General features: G+C 35.3%; 1 protein-coding gene across 9 annotated transcripts in view; it reads right to left on the bottom strand.

Annotated features, from left to right (window-relative positions):
• DMD (dystrophin) overlaps nt 1-23,089 on the bottom strand; it is a 2,185,421-nt gene that overhangs the window by 1,448,936 nt on the left and 713,396 nt on the right. For all 9 annotated transcript variants that reach the window (XM_078064107.1, XM_078064109.1, XM_078064106.1 and 6 more), the window contains 2 exons: nt 21,332-21,482; nt 3,055-3,174 (listed from right to left, as the gene is read on the bottom strand). In XM_078064107.1, coding sequence (XP_077920233.1) covers nt 3,055-3,174; nt 21,332-21,482 — 271 coding nt within the window. The remainder of the gene's footprint in view (nt 1-3,054; nt 3,175-21,331; nt 21,483-23,089) is intronic.

Genomic DNA, 23,089 nt, shown 5'->3' with positions numbered 1-23,089 from the left:
TCAATACACATAAAAATATTCTATGAGGAGTATTTTCAGAGCTTTAACTCCAGATGATAAGAACACATCCCTCTCTTACTGTACTAAATCAAGGACTTCCCTTTCTAGTTTGCCCCATCTTCATCTCTTGACTAAAGACCACTGGGTATCCATGTGGGGGCTCTGGATGGTGCCTCAGCACAATGGAGCAAAACAGATTAAGGCACTGTGATGGCGGAAAAAGGAGTGGGATAAATATTCAAGACTAACAAGTCGAGGGGAATAAGCTATGGATGACCAGACCTAGCTCCAACAAAAGCCCTCGAGGATCCTTCTCAGATCCATGCCAGTTTTGTATTTGTTTTTGTTTTTGTTTCAGTTTTGTCCCTTGTGTGGAGTCCATATACTTGTTTTTCTTTCCTAAAATTCTTCCTATTCTAACAGAATTCCTCTGGGCCCAGTATCAGACATAGTAATAGTTTGTGGTTTCTGAAGCACACATGGAATTCTTATTATATGCAGAGAATACTTGTGCTGCTGTTAAAGTGACTCCTCTAATGTATTTGTTTATCTCTCTTTTTATCCTTTATTATTTCTCTTCTCCTCCTCCTTCTCTGCCAACTTCTCTTTCTCTTCCCCTTCCTTTTAAAAATCCAACTAGGTTAAGATTAGATTATATCATTTGCAAAGAACCTAAGAAAGAATCACCAAAATGTCAAAGTCAGATGAGAGCCCAGCATTCCAGAGCAATTCAAACCAATTCAAACCAATGGTCAAATAAGGCATAGAATTCAAGCATGGATTCCTCTAAGACAGGGAAAAGTCATGGGATGAGAAGAAAGAAATGTTCAAGGCAGGGTGTTCTCCCCAAAGAATTCCTTCTAACCCTGCCCTTTTAGACACTAGTCTAGATTATATAAAAGTCAGGTCACAGTAAGGAGGTATGTAGAGGGAAATGAGGGTATCAAAGGGGAAAAGGGGGTTGCAGGGAAAAGAGAAAGCTAGGAGGTAGTAGTCAACACTAATTAATAGTGAGGCAATCATGGACAAATGCAGATGGAGTCTGTATGATTTAGGAGAAGCCAATACACGCACAGCTATCTTAGTAGATATCTTTGAGCCAATGAAATAGAAAATAAGGCAAAAATGAAAGCAAGTAGGATAATAAATATAGAAAAGCTTAGGGCCACCACTCTTAATTTATCCTAAGTAAGCTCTAACCCAGTCACGATCTATGAGAACTATAGACTGTTTTTCAAGGTGGCTTAGCCCCACAGACATCACCCCAGAATGATTACATTCTAAAGCTAGTTGTATTAGGTCTGGTAATACCAAAGTGGATGTTTCTCAGTTGTCATGTTAACTAGAAATAGTCTATGACTTAGAAAAATGTCGGCCTTGATTTTTTTTTAACCAGTCACCCTCCCAACTTCTGCCCCCTAGCCTTCTTTTACCTTTTCTGAAAATTTCTGAGGAATGCTGAGTATTAGATTTTTACCCATCTATAATTAGCTACAACACTATTTTATGAGAACTACAGAAACCTTTCAAATGGTCGTAGCAGTGGTCTATCAGTACAGTCCTTTAGCTGGTCACAACTATGCATGTGTACAATGCATCTGATCATATATGTGATGATATATTATAATAACAGGTGCCAAAAGCCTTTTTATATCTGTAATCCCTATAATTTCATTGAATCATAAGCAATTAACATGGGTGACTAATATATGTTAAATGCTCGGTTGTAGCAGTTCAAGAATTTTCTTTTTGTCATTTTTTTTTTTTTTTTTTAAATTTTTTTTATTGTTATGTTAATCCCCATACATTACATCATTAGTTTTAGATATAGTGTTCCATGATTCATTGTTTGTGCATAACACCCAGTGCTCCATGCAGAACGTGCCCTCCTCAATACCCATCACCAGGCTAACCCATCCTCCCAACCCCCTCCCCTCTAGAACCCCCAGTTTGTTTTTCAGAGTCCATCGTCTCTCATGGTTCTTCTCCCCCTCCGATTTCCCCCCCTTCATTCTTCCCCTCCTGCTACATTCTTCTTCTAAGTTTAAAGCAGTAACCTGAGGAAATGACATTTTACTGGGATAAAAAAACACAATTCACACAAAGAAAGAAGGAAACAGAGATAAGGCTTTAAGAAACTGTGTTATAGGTTGGGTAAGAGTAACTATGTTTAGAACAACCTTGTGCTGATAAAGCTATTTAAACCCACATTGATTGGATCCTTAGACATGTCAGACTATTGGCCCCTAACAATCACAAAGAAAAGGTAGGCATTTCATGGGTAAAGTGAATGCCTCAAGTATAACCTGTAGTTGTGTGTGTGTGTGTGTGTGTGTGTGTGTGTGCATCACATTCAGAACAATAAGTTGTATTTTTCCTTAATGTTGATGTTTTGGTGTATGTACATATGTTTTGTTGAAAATGTTTTCAATATTTTTACAGTAAAATGTTGTTCCCAATTAGGAAGAAAAGATAAAAATATGAAAATACCCAACTTACTCTTTGTTAATAGGTGCTGGTTATGTTTCCAAGGATATAATTACTATGACTCAGGTTGAATGAGGGCTTGAAACGCTGAGTATCTTCTCCAACAAAACTTATATATCCTGCTATGTCCTCATCAAGACTATAACTGAAGTTGTCCAGGAAAAAAATATGAAGGTGTTTGATTTCTCACAATTTGACTGAATGTGATCCCTTTTGAGTTTTTTTTTTCTTTTTACCTTTGTCCTCTCTTTAACTGTAGGTTTTAAGAAGATATAAACAATATTCCTCTGACCAGTTCTCTAATACATGTTATTCAACTGTAATTAAAAAAAACCCAGATCTGCATTCATATATTTCCCCAAAGGCCAGGAAGCTAGCGTGAACAAACAGTGGATAGTTAGTGAAAGGGAAATGTGCACAAATGGGACATAATTTGACTTAGTTTAAATAAATATACTGCATTGTAAATATTTGCAATATACAAATTACATTATACATTTTCTAAATTTTTCTGAATTGCAATTAATTATTTTGAATGACACAGTGTATTAAAGAAAATAATCTGACCTTCAGTTGTTCTTCCAAGGCAGCAGTTGCATGGTCTCCACTAGATTCGTCGACCACCACCACCATGTGAGTGAGAGAATTGACCCTGACTTGTTCCTGTTCTAAGTCTTCTTGAAGCACCTGAAAGATAAAAAAAAAAAAAAAAAAAAAAAAAAAAAAAAAAATTAAAAGCAATTAAAATAATAATCTCCTGAACTGAATGCCAAAAAATCATTTCTTTCCAAATATGTGGGATTTAATTTCTGTCATGTTTTGGGTAATGAAATTTTTTTATTAAACCAGAACCATTCCAAGCAAATTTTCTGCTATAGTTCTCAGCAAACTTAGCACATTTCTACTGTTAACTGAACTTGGAAGTACACAGAGGGAGGATCTGTTGAGAAAAGTATGGTAGAATGTGCTACACCTTATACCACCTCCTCTCACATTTTCAAGGATTTTTCTCCTATAATTACCTGCTGTCTCGGGCATCTTCAGCATCTCCTTCTCCACTGAAACTCACCATGATCAACTGTAACAAGACAAACTCTCTTGACCCAACGAACCCTTCCTGCTACTGCTTTATTATTTGTTCCTCTTCACTGAAAAATATTGTTTTCTACCCTTACTCTTGCCATTTCCTTACCCTACTATTTTCTTTGCCAACTACCCCTTTGAAACATCTCTTGTAAAGGTTGCCATCAACCTCCAGGTCCCCACATCCATTCTTCATTCATTCTCTTCTCTTGAGCTTCACATACCACCCTTTCCTGATGATGCCCCCCACCTTGCTAAGCACTGCATTTGAACTCCTTTGCTGGTTCCTTCTCCTCTGCTCAACCACAAATCAGATGTCATTCCTCTGTATAAAAGCCAATGGAGTCACATCACAATAAGAAGGAAAATACGAAAAAAAATTTAAAAAAACGAAAATACAAATTCTTTCCCAGAAATCCTTATAACATCTAGTACCTGTCTACCTCTCAAATCTAATTGCATACAATTCTTGCCCTCTGATACTATGTTTCGGCCACACTTGTTTTCTCTCCCACAATCTGTCAAGCTGTTAAGCTGTTTGCTTTGCTTGAAGTGTTCTTTCTCCATATCTCTAAATAATGTCTCTTTCGTATTGTTCAAGACTCATTTTAAGTGTCAGTTACCCAGAAGGGCTTTTTCATGAAGATGCTGTCTAAATTTCCTTCTCAATTACTCTCAATCTCTATAATTTTTTTAAGATAATATTTTCACTACTCAGTATTTTCTTATATATTGGTTTAGTCATGTATTGTTTGTATAACTTACTGGAATATAAGGTCAACTAGAACAGAGATGTCCCTTGTCCTCACTACATATTCCAAGTGACTGAAGATCAATAAACTGTTGCTGAATAAATGGTGCCAGGTGGAGGGGTAAGGGCAAATGTACAGATGAGTTTGGATAAAGATTACAATCTAATAGGAGGGATTTGCTTTTTAAAAACTGTAATTATAACTACACTTACATCACATACAACCATAAAACAGTAGTCCAATCTTTTAAAAATCATAGTATACAACTTTCTTGCAAAGATAAACAGGGTAAAAAGAGTGATAAATAGAGAAGGAGTAACAGAGAAGGATGCTCTAGAACTGAGACATCTTGCCTGGGAGCTCCAGTTCCCCCAAGACCTTATCACACTACCCTCATTGTGATTAGAAAATCCCTATATGGGTATGCAAAATGTCTAATCAGCTAGTTTGCTCCCTGGAACACTTTATTATATAATATAAGAATGGAGAAGTAGGTTTGGGACAAGGTCTGTTAATTTCTGGAAAATCTGCAGTCCTTGCCTGTGAAACAATGATGTTTGGTACCTATCAGACCGGCTCTTAGTTATGCAAGCCCTGTGGTAGATGTAAGCGAACTTATTTGGTATTGGTCACAGCACAAACTCAAACACATGAGCATTTTTATCCCAGGACTTTTATTTTTTGAGTCTCAATATTTTAGAACACTATAAAATCACTTACTTTTAGTTCCTCTCTCTAGATTTTCATGCCATATTTTCAAGTGAAGCGATTTAGAATAAAATGACTATGCATTTATTTTGTGTGTGGAGTCTATACTGCCTATCACGGCTTTGACATTCCAGAGTGTACACTGGGTAATAAAACTCTTTCTGTCATGAGGCCGAAAATGGAAACATTAACATTCAGAGTTGTCCTTGAAAGTCATGTTGAGTCTGTGTTTTCTGAGTTATATAAGGCAGGACTGGGAGCATTTCAAATATGTCAGCCAGAAATTGTAAAATAATTAAAATAATATTTTGGTGGCCATAAGTTCGTTTCCTTAATTTGGCCAAATTCTTTCTCCCTACCATTCAAGTATGAGAGCATATACAATTGCATGTATTAAAAACAACTAGGAAATAATGCTATACTGTTCACATTTTTATATCTAAACTATTGTTTTCACTATTTTAATATATTTTAATAAAGGAACTTGAGAAAATCATTGTTTGATCAGTGAAGTACTAATTTTAAACTCAGGTTCAGTCTTTCTAAAGCATATGTGATCAAATGTACTATTTATTTTTTCCAGCACTTAGATTTCTGATTTTGTTTTGCTTATCTAGTTGCTTTATAATTAGAAATTATATTCTTGCCATATTTATCAGGTTTAAATTTTATGCTTTTGCAGGAGTGCTAACACAAAGAACCACTAAAGTTAGTTGTGGGTTGATAGCTTCAAAATCAAACATAAGACCTATCAGGATTTATAGTGAGTAAAGGGAAACAAAGGAACATGGGAAAGGCATTCCACAGTGCCTCAAATTCTTGAAGAGTGCATAGCACCAGAGGAGATTAGCATATACTATTTGATTTAAGTTATTTCCAGTATTTCTTTTTCCTTCTATGATTTTTTCAAATTATACCTCTTCTTTTCCTCATAATCAGGGATTAAAACAGAAAGGGTTAAACTTAACTTTTCTGAGCACACTCCATAGCCTCAAAACAGAAGCCACTGAAACATTATAATCATATTTCCTATTTCCCCAGACCTCCCCTCTGAAAATAAATAGAATGCATACCACAGTATTTGCTAATGCCCCCAGTATCATCAAAAGACAAACAACTATAAAATATCCAATGTCTAGAACTCATTTTTTTAAAAAGTTGATTCTTAGAAGTAGCAAAAATGTCACATACAGAGAGGTGGGATTAAAAAGTTAAATTTCTCTGCCCACTTACATATCCATGAATAAGGGCCTGGATCATTGGTAGAAACTATGCCTTCCTGCTTCCCTCTTCGAGAAAACACAAATTCTCAAGACTACTAATTTTTAAAATACATTACAATTTTTTTAAGCTATTTTAAAATGAATTTTAATTAAATATTTACTTCTTATGGATTTGAATTTCTCTTAGCTGGATTTATACAATAGAGATTTACAGTAGATTTGCTAATTAATCCTGAAATTATGAGCCAAATTATTCCAAATATAGATATATCCCCAGAGAAGTATGCTAACATTTTTGCCTATCAGGAAATAATATCTTCAAATTGAAATGCTGTAATATGATTGTTAAAGTATATTTTTCTTGATTAAAAGCATATAAATTACTTACACACACACAAGTACATGCTAAGTATTTTATTACATATTTCTTGCCATTATTTTTATACAAGTAATGCATTTGTTACACTTACCAGATGAAAAAAAATTTTCAGGCTCCTAATTACATTTCTATACCATTATTAGATAGATACAAATGTCAGCAATGTTTGTTCTCTAATGTCAACTAACAATCTTTTTTTTCCTTATGACAAGAGAAAAGGCCAACAGTGAAATTTAACATTAAAAATGCTTAGATTTGACAAACAGATTTTGTTAGACCTCTGTAAATAATTCTATTCCTTATAAATTATTCTGTAGTTAAAGGTCCTGACCAAATTTGTTATTCCCTTAGTACATATTCACAATTTATGATTTAAATATGACTTTAATTCTATTCCCTTCAAATGTCATCAATAGTAATGAATCCTTCTTCCCCTGACCCATGTCAAGTTGTTTTTCAAAAACTGGCTTAGAATGATCACTGAAGAAGAGTCACTTTGGTGTTTACTCCAACTTAAGTGATTTAACTCTTTATTAGCACACAGGTGAAATAATGCTTGGAAAATAAAGGAATGGAAATACGTAAGGCTAGGGAATTACTAGATTTGATGTGCAGAGGTGAAGAAGAACAATTAATAGAAACATAGAGAAAGAGAACACAAAAACAAGGTTGGGTCTCTCACAATCTCCCTAGGACGCTCTACAATACTACCTTTGGCCATAGTATATACTCAGTAACATGGAATAGGAAAGGGCAGTGGCTACCTATGTGCATAGTCTATTTCATTACACCTTCTACTTGAATGATCAACCAACATAAAATTGCCAACATCAAGTCCACGCATGTGGACATGTGCACATACACACGTACACACACACACACATATCTAGAAACAACACAGATCATGGGCTATGCATGGATTCTAAGACCATCTGCTGCCTCCCACATATTACTTTAAATTAATGTAATTAAAAGATGTTTAATAAAATATTAAATTTAAGTAATTTGCAGCTTTTTAGTTTAGCCTAAGAAAATGTACACAAAAAGAAAGGCTGATGAGAACAAAACTTGTATCAAATATAAAATTTGCAAAAAATCTTAAGAAATTAGAAGAGTTTCTAGAAACATGGGATAAGACCAACACCTATGAAAGTAGTATTTAAAAAAAAATCCATCTCAGGAACAAAAAAAAAAAATCCCTAGACACTTATGAACAATTAGCTAATGCAATACATCTGGATATGAATTGATTTTATTTTCAAATAAAAACATCCTGGCCAAATCAGAAAATTTTATGATTTCTTAAGAAATGATGAGAAGGTAGGCAATTTATCTTTCTCTTCACCTTTTCTCTTATGGCCATTCTTATTTCCTTCCTTCCATCAGCTCTACACTGGTCTAGGCTCTGTATCTCCTGCTTCCCTAAATGAAATGATCTGGAAATGATTTGCCATTTTATTTTCAGTCCAATATTCACTTTACTAAGCCTGACTGGTCACAGTACAGTCTAGTTCTTCAGGAGGATCTATATACAGTATGTAATTTTGTTGTACATTTGCGGGATATTTTTAAAAAGCTACCTCAACAGGTCTTCCTAGAAGACCTTTTATTTTGATATCCACTTACTAAATGTGATTGTATAGTTATATTAGTCTTTATATCAGAACCCACTGTTTTTTACCTTTTTATTAGAAATAAATGTTTAAGGGGTGCCTGGGTGGCTCAGTCATTAACGTCTGCCTTCGGCTCAGGTCCTGATCCCAGGGTCCTGGGATCGAGCCCCGCGTCAGGCTCCTGCTCAGTGGGAAGCCTGCTTCTCCCTCTCCCACTCCCCCTGCTTGTGTTCCCTCTCTCACTGTGTCTCTCTATGTCAAATAAATAAAATCTTTAAAAAAAAAAAAGAAAAAAAAAGAAATAAATGTTTATGTTTCATCCAACTCCTAAGCTACCAAAAGGGGGCTCTAAAGACCATTTCAATGATATCTGAAAGATGTTCAAAGACATCTGAAAGATTTTAAAAACCTAAAGCTTCCCACCTAAAGCTTCCCAAGTGCAAAATGAGGGTTCAAGAAATATGAAAAATTGTTTTAAAAACAGAGTTGATAATTAATGTATCCTGCCTTGTTTGGAGTATAAGTAGAATAGGGTATGGTATGGATGACAGACTAATAAAAATATATGCATGTTTAAAGGTGTGGGATCTGGAGTCAGATTTCCTGGGTTTGATTTCTGGTTGCATTGCCAACCAGCTATGTGACCTTGAGAAAGTTTTCAATCACACCAAGCCTCAGATTACTAATTTTCAAAATTGGGATAATAAGAGCACCTGTCTCTTTAGGTGGTTGGAAATCATGAATACAATATAATTGCTTACCACATTGCCTGCACACAGTATGAACTCACTAAACATTAACAGCTAGTTAGTACTAAAATCTCACATTTAGGCACATTCAGAACAAAGACTTCAAACCCTACTGCAAGAAGCCAATAGTCACCTCATTCGCCTCATCTAATTCCTGCTGTCTATCATCCTCTAATAGGTATCATAAGTACAGAAAGGGTGTGCTTTTGGAAATCCAGGAATGAAGGACTGAGGTTACAGCCAATATTTAGGATTTAGAAAAATATAAAATGAATTTTATTTTAATTTTATTTTTATAAGACAAAATAGACTTTATTTTTATTATGTTCAGTTAGCCACTGTATAGTACATCATTAGTTTTTGATGTAGTGTTCAGTGATTCATTAGTTACGTATAACACCCTGTGCTCATCACAAAATCCAGAAGTAAGACTTTAACTTCCAAATTATTTACATGAGATTAACAACAGTAGCTTTAAACTAACTGATCTAGCGATCGCATACATTGCTAAAAAATAGTATGATCAGAAAAGCTATATTATGGAGTAAGGAGGACAGACCTTAATCACTAAATAATAGACCTCAATTCTCATACTTCTCCTCCTTCCTCTGTAATCCATGCATGCATGCAGACATCCATACGACCTGCCTATAGATACACCATTGAAAACAGCAATTAAAGTGAACACCAAGAAAATCTAATAAATAATTACAAAATGCTTTTAGCCTGACAATAATTAATGAAAAAGAAGAGAATAGGAATATTGGGAGAGAGAGATGAGGTGGAAGTTTTCAGGCGCGGCACAGAGGAAGTGATATGCATGTCAATGTGATATTCCATTCTACTGATTATCCTCCTGCTCAAACATCACTGTTATTCTTATCATAAGCCTAATTTGTTCTATGTTCCCTTTCTAGTTCCTTTTGCCCTAATTTTAAAGAAAGAGCTACAGGATTAATGTTGAAAAGTCATTTCCTTAACCATTTTAATTCTGAGCATTTCATCTGCAGCTACCACCAATGTGCTCTTTCCCCATTGCTTACTCTGAGTCTGAGGATTTACAATGCAGTCTCTCCATCTCTTCCATCTAGATATTCCCAAGCCAGGGAAAACAAGTGCCACACTTGCCCAATCTCCTTGCTACTGTCTGCTTTGCTCTAGCCTCTAGGATAGCTACTGGAGTCAAACTTCCTTGGAATCTAGGAAAAGAGGGGAAAGAGTTTGGCAGACAGATCAAGATGAAAAGCCAGAGTCTATTGATTACTATCTAATTTACCTTAGGCAACTCCTTAACCTCATTGAACACAATGGAATATTACTCAGCCATCAGAAAGGATGAACACCCACCATTTGCATCGGAATGGATGGAACTGGAGGGGATTATGCTAAATGAAGTAAGTCAAGCAGAGAAAGACAATTATCATAGGGCTTCACTCATATGTGGAATATAAGGAATAGCGCAAAGGATCACAGAGGAAGGGAGGGAAAATTGAAGGGGAAGAAATCAGAAAGGGAGACAAACCATGAGAGACTCTGGACTCTGGGAAACAAACTGAGGGTACAGAAGGGACAGGGATGGGAGGATGGGGAAACCCGGGGATGGGTACTAAGGAGGGCATGTGATGTGATGAGCACTGGATGTTATATGCAACTAATGAATCATTGAACACTACATCAAAAACTAATGATGTATTATATGCTGGCTAACTGAACATAATATTTAAAAAAAGAAAACGGAGAGGGAGAAATCATTCAATCAATCAATCAATCAATCCCTCCAGGACAGGTTTAGTACTGGATTTAAATGAGATAATACATTAGAATCAGCTACCACAATGCTTAGAGTTGGTAAGTGGTGAGGAAATGCTGATTTTTCTTCTATTTCTGACATTATCAGCCTATCATTCAATTCTTAGACTAAGATCCATGGAAATAGTCCCTCTGGGCATCAGTATTTATTCCCAAAACTTTTGATAATCACATTATATATCTTCTAATTACTAAACATTCCTAGTGTGCCAAAACTATAGAACATCATATAAAAATATCAAATTTAGGGGCCCCTGGGTGGCTCAGTTGGTTAAGCGTCTGACTCTTGGGTTCGGCTCAGGTCTTGATCTCAGATTGGTGAGGTCAAGCCCCGAGTTGGACTCCGCACTCAGCAGGGAGTCTGCGTGAGATTCTTTCCCCCTCCCCTCTGCTCTCTCTCTCTCAAATAAATAAATAAAATAATAAATAAATAAAGCTTTTTACAAAAAATCCAATTTAGTAGTTTTCTCATTCTCACTAGATGATCTAGATCTTTAATTGTTAATGGAACCTAAAATATTATCCAGTATAAATTATCTCTGCCATATGAAGTTCCATTAAATAACAGAGTACTACCAGTTGTACCACTAGAAATCATTTTGCTCATAACAGAACTATTAAACATAAAATTATAGCATACTGTAGTTACCAATTTTATATTCCTTAGAAAGAGACACAGTGCCATATTCAACCTTATTTTTAATATGAGAATGGATTTATAGTCTTGCATTTTGTTATAAGATACACGAATATATTTTTCAAGAAAAATTACTTTCTTAAAATTCATACTATCATATCTGTTGTGGCTTTCTTCTGAAAAATGTTCCCCTAAAATACATTCTAAAATGTTTTATATATGTAAATAATTCATTTACATTATTAATGTTGCATTACCTATTACCTATTCAAGGAAACTGAAATTAATTGGTATTGGTTTAGAAAAACAGATACTTTACATGAGACTAATTCCTTAAGTGAGAGATAGAGTCATCTGTTTTCCTTTTTTTCTTTTTCTTTACCTTCCCCAGAGCCAGAAACTTCTAATAAAGAAGCATTATAGGACAAATTAAGAATAAAAAAATAAAGCTAGTGTCTCTAAGATTATGGCGTCTTGGATAGTTATATTTCAGTAGATGTACTGATGTACTTGAAAACGAGGCTGTGATATTTTGAGCAATGTAATGTTACTGAATTAGTACTCAGTGATTTTTAATGAACTAATTAGTAATCTCTTAGCTGGAATAACTTGATTTGTTAAGAGAACATGAGCATGGATTTATTATCATTATTATTATTATTATTTTAATTACATTAATGGCATATCTAGTATATAATGTTATCCTTGGAATCTGCTGCTTGTTTATAGCATATTGATGGGAAATTATATGCCTTCTCAAGTAGATTTTAAAAAATCAAAACTGAGAATCATGCATATAAAACTGTCGAATATGAAGAGTGATAATGTCCTTTTCTAATTTAACTTGCCACTTCCTTATATCAAAAGAATGTTATTATCACACAAATCAGTCTTATTTAGCTTGGAGACATGTCTTATACAATAATAACAGCTAAGGTCATTCATATAATTCTAGGTACCAGGTATTATTCTAAGTGATTTTTATCCAATTATGTGTCCAATGTTTTTATCATCCCTGTAAGACAGATATCCTCATTATCATTGTCCTGATTTCATACTTGGGGAAACAGGCATAAAATGGTTAAGTAACTTCTGCCAAGTTATTCACCTTGCAAATGATAGAGCTATGTTTTCATCCTAGGCAGTCTGGCTGCAGTGTCTATAATATACAGCCTCTATATTAGAGCTATTAATACACTTAAATATGCATAAGAGATAGATATGTCTGTTTTGTATAACTGCACAACATAAGGCACATAAATAGAAACTTACACTGTTGTGTGTAAGTGTATGTGTATGTGTGTATACTCAGTTGAGTTCCAGGTTTTAGCCCTCTGGTGACACTTGAATTCAACCTATTACATTTTAAAGACTACTACCACAAGGCTTGCTTTAAAAATACACACACACATACACAATAGTTAGGTCCTGCTATATGTTCTTACTGTTTGAAAGCAGTGTGAAGACTGGGTCATTTTAGCAATAAATGCTAATCAGAACAGTGTTTAATATGGGGTTTTGAGCATTAGTAGAAGGTTCAAGTGACTTTTTTCTGCATGGCTTAGTTTCTTTGACTGTTTTTAACTTTTCTCTCATGGATCCTTCCTATCTGGATATCTTCTCTTGGAACATATTTATCATCTTGCTGTGTTTTGACTATTTTCTTACAAATCTTTCCTATCTGGATATTCTCTCTTGGAACATATTTGTCATCATGCTGTGTATGTGATATTGTCACGGGATCTCCCACTTGAGAGAATACATGTTTTTCTCCCATTGTTCCTATTCTGTGCCCCTTGAAGGACAAGTAAGGTCTATATGGAATCCAAAAACAGAGAAAGTACAGTTTCTCTAGGCCTTCTCTCTCCTTTCTTAATAAGAATCTTGGAAGAAAGATTAAATTGTAAGGCCAGTTTTAAAAAAGGGCCAACCAGACCTAATTTAGCCTGTGACTGAGGCCAGAGGGCAAAAAGTCCTTATAATTTATATTAAGTTCACTGTGACTCACAAGGCCGCAGTTCTGCACACAAATTTAAGAATAGAGTCTTATGATTACAGATAGTATAGTTTGCCCAGCTTGTCCACTCTTCATATATTCCTCACAAATTGATCACCCTGTGGCAGGTACCCAGCTAAAAATTTGATTCCATCAAATGGATTTCCTTTTCCACATAAGCGAGGGTTACAAGCTTGATTCCTATGGACATATCTAGGTATGACTCCTGGTGGCATCTTCTGTTAGATATTTACAAAGATTCTAGCTAGGATTACAATCATTGAGGAATTTTAACAGGAAATGAAACAGGGATAGAAGGAAAGAACAAATGTCAGAGGTAGTAAGAGGATACCAGAGATAATATCTCTCCAAGTAAGCTGCCTTATAGACGTGTTCCTTCTTCATCTATGAGTTGTTTCCTTGTCCCTACTCATAATTTTTTGTCTATTTAAGTTGTCAGATTCATGTCTCCACAAGGAAGCAATGATGAGGCTTCCATGTGTGATAAAACTAGTCAGAATTGTTTAAAGTGTCTGCTCAAAAAAATAAAGTGCCTGCCCAAAAAAAAATTACAGAGCATCAGTTACGTACTAAGTACTTGGCTAGGCAGTGGAGAAACACAGAAGAGGTCTCTCTGGTTCTCTGGCTGTAGCATAGTATTTTTTCATGATTATAATGTTTATTGCCATAGCCATCAAACATTCATTAATCACTTATTAGGGTCAAAGGAAATAAAATAGAATTTCAAAGCAGTAACTAATAACGTATTTTTAATCCTACTAAAGATGGAAGAGAGCCAACTAGTCACTAAAAGCATGACTTGATCCCATGGCATTCTTTGGCTTTTCAGAATCCTGCTCCCCTTCCCAATTATTGCATTTCTATCTTAGTACTGTCTATTTTTCAAAATCCAACTTTGCTTCCCAATTGCCCAGTCTCACAATCTATTAATTCAAGCCCTTTGCTCAATTTCCTAAATTTAGTACTGCTGGTTCTGCTGTTGATTTCTGAAATGTGTCCTACACCTGTTAACAATTTTCATTGACACTGCCTCCATTCAGGCTCTATATGCTTTCTGCAGTATCCTCCTACCATGACTTCTGGCCTCCTATTCATCTGTGCTCTGATTTATCTTACAAGATATATCTTCCTAAAAAATTTAGATAAATTTTCCTAAATCACTACTCTTCAGTTTAATTTCTCATCAACAATGGCTCCCTACTACTCATTAAGTAACTCCAAATGCCTGAGTTCAAGAACCTCCATGATCAGGTTGTACTCATCTAGCTCTGAGGATAGCACAACACATGATCTAGGCAAGTGACATACTCTACACTTTTCCCACCTCATTTCCTTTGCCCAACCAAGTCACTGTTTTTAATATGCTCAAGTCATTTGTCATATTCTGCCTGGTACAATGGTCACTCGGTTTCCATGTCTTTATCTGCTGTACTAACATGTGAGTTTCCTGAGGAAGATTCCATATACAGTAGGTCTCTGTATTCTTCGGAGCACTCATTGTGCTTTAGTAAGTGTTTGTTCAATGATATGGAACAGAATGCAATGGAATGAAATGAAATGTCAACTCCTTTAGCAGGATTACACCTAAACCCTCCCCATTACATGAGCATCTAGATCATTTTAAAGGTCACCAGAAGAGATTTCCCAATCTTAGCAACCCAAATGTTTGGGATTAACTAAGCTGCAAGGAAAGGATAGGTGACTCAGCTTCTAAGAGGTCATTTAATTTGTATTAATCAGTACTTAACCTAGAACATTCACTCAAGTCAGAATGTAGCATACATGTCATATTTATATCTGCAGATTCTAATAACTTGTTGGTAAGGACTTTGTTGATGCTGTTACTAAGCCAATGTAGCTAATAACAAAAGTCTAAATCTCTCAGAAGAATCGGAAACTTGGCTAGTACACTAAGCCTTAACCTTCATCTCAGGCTGACTGTGCTTTGAGACAAAATGTTCCTCAGTCAAATACTTCCCTTTTGATTAAAAGACCCTCCCAAATAGCCAACTTCTTTCCCATTAATGAATATCCAAGCCCACAACAGACCTTTATTCCTCAATAATATTGTCACTCCTTCAAGGGGAATCCTTTCATTCCTTATCAACATCACTAATAAAGTCTGTCTCTTAATATAAATATATTTTATATATATTTATATTATATATATATATAACCAACCAGAATTATTTCTGACATGTTCCTTCACAAAGGGAAGGAGAAGTTCAATTTATTCATTCCCAAGAGAATAACTTTTGGGTGACTCAGACCTAAAGCAAACCTGTAAATTCTCTCCCCAAAGCAATAGCTGTGAAGAATGATTGGTTTTTCCAAATTTTGCAGCAAACTGACCTTCTCCCAGTTAGCCAGAGTTAACACTTTGCCTACAATGAGTAGTAACCACCAATATAGGATCGATTGTTCTACCTTGCCTAATTGGCGGATTCAGTAAAAGTGACTTATCTCTATGGCATTTCACAGTGGTTGTACCTCTAGCCCGCCTCATAATAAAATGCTGTTGAAACGAAGATACCAAAGGGTCCTGTTATGAAACACAGAGAAGCGTATCTGTAATATTCTTGGTGTACTTGCAAGATTTGCAAACTTTTTTTCTGTCCTTCAACCCAAGGAGAGCAAGAGAAAGGGAGAGAAGGAGGGAAAGAGGGAGGGAGGGAGGGAGGCAGGGAGAGAGAGAGAGAGAGAACAAGCCAGAGTCCTCTGACCTGAGCAGAATTTAAATGGATTCCCGGCAACAAAATCTGTGCCTCTTCTTTGATTTTGTCATCTGTAATCAACTCTTAGAAAAATAAAGAAGATGACTAAGGGATTTAATGTCTATCTATACATAGCTAAAACCCCTAAATGTTAACTTAGGTAAGGAGTGTGGTGATGAAGCTGGGTGGAGTTGCTTTTTTCAGTACCAAGGTTACTGATGTATTTTGTTGTCAAGAGAAATTTCCTTATTTTCATTCACCTACAATTCTTGGGAAGAAAAGTGGCAAAGTGAATCAGTGACTACTTAAATTGGGCTTTACTTTGAACCCAGCTACCTAAAGAAAGAACATTTGTCTTTTTCTGTTTTATGAAGCATGGCAAGAATAACAACAAAAAAGGTACTCCTTTTAGTGTGTACCTTTAAGAAAATATGTTTCCCATTTAAATAAATTCAACTATAGAGAACAAAGTGATGGTTGTCAGAGGGGAGGTGGGTCGGGAGAGAGGTGAAATAGGTGATGGGAATTAAGAAGTGCACTTGCTGTGATGAGCACGTGGTGTTGTATGGAAGTGTTGAATTACTATATTGTACACCTGAAACTAATATGACACTGTTTGTTAACTACACTGGAATTTAAATAAAAACTTAAAAATAAATAAATAAACTCAACTCCTTTATAAATTGTTTGATTTTGTTAAATCATTTTTTTCTCCCCATAATTATGTCAAGTAACAAAAGAGTATCAATTGTCAGGCTTTCTCTTAGCTATGTTTTTCCCTTATTTTAATTTTATAAAAAAAAAATAATATAGCCTGAAGTGGGTTTAAACAGTTAAAGGTAGAAGTTGGACTCACTCTCTGGGCCAGCAAACCAATTCCTTCCGTTTCCTTTTATGCACTTATATGAGTAAGTCCTGGATGTAAAAGATTACATAATCAATCAACTTTCATAAAATTCTGTTGCTTTTTGTTTCAAATTATTCTCTTCAAAGCAATTTCATATTCATCAGAAATGGCACATTTTCAAATAATGGACAATGTATTCAAATTTTATGACAATATTAGTCAAATATTTTCCATTCCATTCACTCTGTATCTTCCAGAGTAAAGTGCAAAACATTTTAGGTAACTGTCAGAATATGAAGATTCTAGATGGCCTGTCTATGCTGAATGAAGGGTCTATTCAGGGTTTCAAGCTGACACGTTTCCTTGCAGTAGCCCTAAGTCATTCACACTCATGGCTAGCCTCACATTATTCTGCCACTTCCCTTTTGGAGTCCTGGCTTCCTGGCTTCCTCCTCGTACTCCAGGCATCCAGTGCCAACATCATTCCCTCTGATTTTCAGTGTTACCAGCCTTAGTCTTGCCCTTTCCTGAAAAGCTTCACATTCTAAAACTAATGGAAACATTAAAATTGACATTATTTCCAATGGGAAAATGTGGACAACATGAGAATTAAGTAATTTCTGAAAATTACACATTTAGTTAGTGGCAAAGCTGAAGAGTACTCTGGCTTCCAGGGCAAGAAGGTTGTCTTGGGTTGAGTTCCTGTCCAAACAGACCTTGAGCCAAGGATTCAGGTGCAACGAGTTTATTTGGGAAGTGATCTCAGGAGGCATTATGAGAGTGGGAATGTGAGACAGTTTACCTCATGGACACCTGCGGCTCAGTGTTGCTGGGAAACCTTTGAGAGACTATGGGAATTAAGAAACACCTTGGAATTGTCTCACCATGGGGCAAGGATTCTGGGGGATTTATCTAGCATCTCCCATTCCTTGTTGGCTAACTGATGACAGGTGTGGCAGCACTAACTGCTTCCTTCCCACCCTCAAACTGGCTGAGACTCTCTTGTGGCAGCAAATGTCCTCAGATACAGAGAAGCCATTAGTGTATACAGAAACTGTCTGCATGCAACTTCCAGTGCAGGCCAAGGGAGCATGTGATCCACACATGAATATATGTGATCCTGTTTGAGGTCTAGCACTGGATCTAACTTCTTTATCAGATGTTCAGTTAAAATCTACATGACCAAATTAGCATCTTTGCATCACAACTTTCACATGAAAATTAGAATACAGTTGACATTTTATTTTTCCCCCAATAGTGTAGTGGATGGAGATGACCATAGCTAGAGCTCTCCCTAAACTGCTTGATTGTAAACTGCTATGGCCAAAGGACAGCTGTGGGGGCATCAAAAGCAGGGCCAGCCCCATTTGTCATTGAACCAGAAGCTCATTAAATAAGAAAAGAACTCTGGGACTTAGAACAGTATCTTGCATCTGCACAGAGTACGAAACTAGCTCTGACAAAATATTATAAAAAGAAAATAAAGTTGAGTGAGATGCAGATTTAGGACAAATGAGTTGAGGGAGCAGATAATCCCTTTCAAAGCCACAAATCCAAGAACCACAGAATCCTAAGTAGAGTTGTCAGATCAAATCCAGGATGCCAACTAAGATCTGAATTTCAGATAAACAATGAGTAGTTTGAGACATACTTCCACTAAAAACAGTATTTGTTGCTTATCTGAAATTTAAATTTAACTAAGCTTCTTGTATTTTTATTTCCTAAATCTGGCAAGCCTAACCTGAACCAATTATGAAGGTTACTCTGTGTATGTATGTATGTATGTATGTGTGTGTGTGTTTCTTTATGGACTGAGCAAGCTCTTGTTCCTACAATAAAACCCAGAGCTAATTTTATAATGGTTATTAGAATGAAGCACCTTCAAAACTCCTGATCAGAAATAACTGTCACTATTTGCAGGCAACATGACTTTATCCATGGAAGATCCTGAAGACACCACCAAAAACTATTAGAACTAATAAATTCAGTGAAGTTGCAAGGTACAAAAACAATATACAGAAATCATTTATATACATTTACAACTATCAGAAAGAGAAATTAAAAAAACAACCCAATTTACAATTGCTTCAGAAAGAATAAAGTACCTAGGGATAAATTTAACCTAGAAGGTAAAAGATCTGTACATTAAAAACTACTAAGATACTAATGAAACAAATTGAAGAAGACACAAATAAATCGAAAGGTATTTCATGCTCATGGATTGGAAGAACTAATATTAAAATGTCCATATTGCCCAAAGCAATCTACAGATTCAATGCAATCCCCATCTAAATTCCAATGGCATTTTTCACAGAACTAGAACAAACAATCCTAAAATTTATATAGAGCCACAAAAGACCTCAAATAGCCAAAGCAATGATGATAAAGAAGAACAAAGCTGGAGGCATGACTCTCCCTGGTTTCAAACTATATTACAAAGCTATGGTAATCAAAATGGTATGTTTTGGCATTAAAAAAACAGAGACAACATTAATGGAATATAATAAAAATCCCAGAAATAAACCCGTGCATATGTATTCAATTAATTTACAACAAAGGAGGCAAGAATATACAATGGAGGAAAGGACAACTCTTTTCAATAAATGGTGTTGAGAAAATGGCAGGACCACATTAAAAGAATGAAACTGGACTACTGTCTTATACCATACACAAAAATTAACTCAAAACAGATTAAGACTTGATGTACGACCTGAAACCATGAAATTCGTAGAAGAATACCTAGGTGGTAAGCTCCATGACAGCAGTCTTGGTGATTTTTTTTTATTTTGACTCTAAAAGCAAAGGTAATAAAAGCAAAAATAAACAAGGAGGACTACATCAAAGTAAAAAGCTTCTGCACAGAAAAGGAAACCATCAACAAAATGAAAAGACAACCTACAGAATGGGAGAAAATATTTGCAAATCATATACCCAATAAGGAGTTAATATCCAAAATATATAAAGAACTTATACAACCCAACAACAAAAACACAATCAGATTTTAAAATAGGCAAAGGATCTGAACAGACATTTTTCCAAAGAAGACATCCAGATGGCCAACAGGCACATGAAAAGATGCTCAGTATCACTCATCAACAGGGAAATGCAAATCAAAACCATAACAAGCTATCACTTCACATTTGTTAGAATGCCTATTATCAAAAAGATATGGAATAAGAAATGTTGGCGAGGATGTAGAGGAAAGAGAAAGCGCTTGTGCACTGTTGGTAGGAAAGTAAACTGGTCAACCACTATGGAAAACAGTGTGACGGTTTCTCAAAAAATTAAAAATAGAACTACTATATGATCCAGCAATTCCATTTCTGGGTATTTGCTCAAAGAAACAAATGAACAAAACAAAACTTATAGATGCAGAGAACTGAATGGTGGATGCCAGAGGGGAGGTGGGTTAGGGGGTGGGCCAAGTGGCTGAAGGGAGTCACGAAGTACAAACTTCCAGTTAGAAAACAGTAGGCCATCTGGATGTAACATATTGCACAGTACTACAGTCAATAATATTGTAGTGCATATTTGTAAGTTGCCAGGAGAGTCAATCTTAAAAGTTCTCACCACAAAAAAAAAAAAAAATTGTATGGTAACTCTGTATGGTAACAAATGGTAACTAGACTTATTTTGCTGATCATTTTTCAGTGTATACAAATTTCAAATCATTATGTTATATACCTAAAACTTACACAACGTTATATGTCAATTAACATTTAAAACATGGATGCTGAAGGAAAAAAAAAAAAGAAATATTCCTTTAGAAATTCTGATCACAGAAACAACAAATGCTTTCTGGCAACCAAAGAGCATAATTTGTAAATGTATAAATAAACTGAAAAAAGATGGAAATATTATAAACGATGAATTCTGTATTTTATAGAAAAGCAATGTTACAGGTGTTCATTTTAATCAAGCTTGGCCTGTTCTAAGACTATGAATTGAAGGTAAAAACATGTTAAAAACCTTGTCTTATTAGTTAAATTTGCATTGCAAGTAATCCCTACAGAGTCCCTCTTCCAAGAAACCAAAACTTTAATAAATCACATATCTAGCATTGTTCTCATCCAGGAATACGTTTGATTTTTTTTTCAAATATGAAAAGCCAAGGTATGCCGTATTTGAAAAAACAAGCATTCCAAAAAATATTAGGTAAGAAAGACTTTCAAACTCTTCTTAATTGAAGCTTTAATTCTTTCTTCTCTGTAAACCATGACATATGTATGTATGTATGTATGTGTGTATGTAATACACATATGTACATGGAGTTTGTTCTCCAGTAGAAAGCAAATAGCATAAAATATACTAACCTTATGTTGTTGTACTTGGTGTTTTAGGTCTTCAATATCAGGTCCAAGGGGCTCTTTCTCCATTTTCCTTGTTCTCTCTTCTGTTTTGGTTAGCCAATCATTTAACTCTTTCAGTTGCTGATTCTGGAGATCCATTAGAACTTTATGTAAACTGAAAATTCGAAAGATGTCTATTATTACCTCTATCAAAACAACTTTACTTACTATTATTAAACCTGCAAGATAAAACTGTTGACATTTATGTAATTTATGGCATGTTCACATTGTTTGGCATCTATTAAACATTAAGAAATAAGGGAAGTAAAGCCCATGATCAATCACCTCTGAAGTTATTCTTTCTCCGAATTATAGTTCATACATCCCAATTTTTAGGAAGTTTCACATAGCTAACTGAATGTGAACTTACACTAAAAGTGTAACCCATCTCTGATAACTGAACTAATAGCATATCCTGGCAATCGTTCATTTATATCTCTATTACTTTAATATGTATGGTGATTAAAGATGGCCACAAATTTTTTGCCACTCTTCCCAAAAGTCTATTTCCCATTCTCATGAATATGGACCAGCCTTCTGATTTGTCTTGACCAGTAGAATATGGCAGAAGTGACACTATGCGAGTCCCAAGTATAAATGCTGTAAGAGAACAAGGAAGCATTTATATTGTCTCTTAGAACCTAGATGCCACGCTGTAAGAAGACCAGGCTACACTACGGAACGATGAGAGACCATGTTGAGTGGCTCTAGAGGATAAAATGCTGTCTTAAAAGTTGAGCTTCCTGCTGAATGCAGCTCAAAGAGTGACCTCAGCCATGTTACAATTGTAGAACAACAATCTGGATGAGCCCTGCCCATATTTCTGATCTACAGAATCATGATATAATTATAAATTATTGTGTTAAGCCACGAAATTTTGGAGTCATTTGTTATACAGAAATAGTAAGTGAAAGAGATGTAATGTTTACAAAGATGTAAACAACAGTGGGTTGGGTAATGAATTTAAAGCCTGACTATATGCCCTAAAACCAACTTCTTACCTTCTCAATTAGATTTCCAGCATCAGGGACATGGGACAATATGTTGCCTATCAATCACACAACTTCATGGTGAAGATGAAAATTAAACTTGAGGTTATTTCAGCCACTCAACAAAAATTTGAGACTCAAATGAGAAGTGTTAATACTTATTTTGAGGTAAATATTCTTTAGGAAGACATGTTGGAAGCATTCATGGAAATCATAGTATAATGAATGCTGATAAGGAAGACATAATTAGAACTAGGAATTTACTATTCTGATTTATAAAATCTTCACCAGAAGTTTCCATTAATCAGCACATTTAAAAACACAGAATACACACATAATTAAGTGTTTAATATAATCTGGACTACACCATTTACTGGCCTTTTACCTTTCACAGACCCATGTTCCCTGAGGCACCCTGCAATCAAAAGCCTATGGGAATGAGGTTTAATTTATCAAACACAAAAAGTAGACATCTTCTTTTTATGGGAAGCAACACTGATGAAGAAGCATCCAATAAAGCAAAAACTCAAAGTTGCTTGTTTAAGCCTCTCAAAGAATACCATCCTCACATTACAAGGTGCATAAATCATTCACTTTATTGGTTCGGTCTACCCCTTGAGAACTGACCTGATGATAATAAGATTTCATGAGAATTAGCTACAGTATCATTCCTTATTTTTGTTGTTTTTCCTGTCCGGTTTGTCGCTACAGTAAGCTAAAAATTTCACCTTTC

Source organism: Halichoerus grypus, chromosome X (assembly GCF_964656455.1).
Source record: "Halichoerus grypus chromosome X, mHalGry1.hap1.1, whole genome shotgun sequence".
In the NCBI taxonomy this organism is placed as follows: Eukaryota; Metazoa; Chordata; class Mammalia; order Carnivora; family Phocidae; genus Halichoerus; species Halichoerus grypus.
This window is presented reverse-complemented; position numbering and strand designations above follow the sequence as displayed.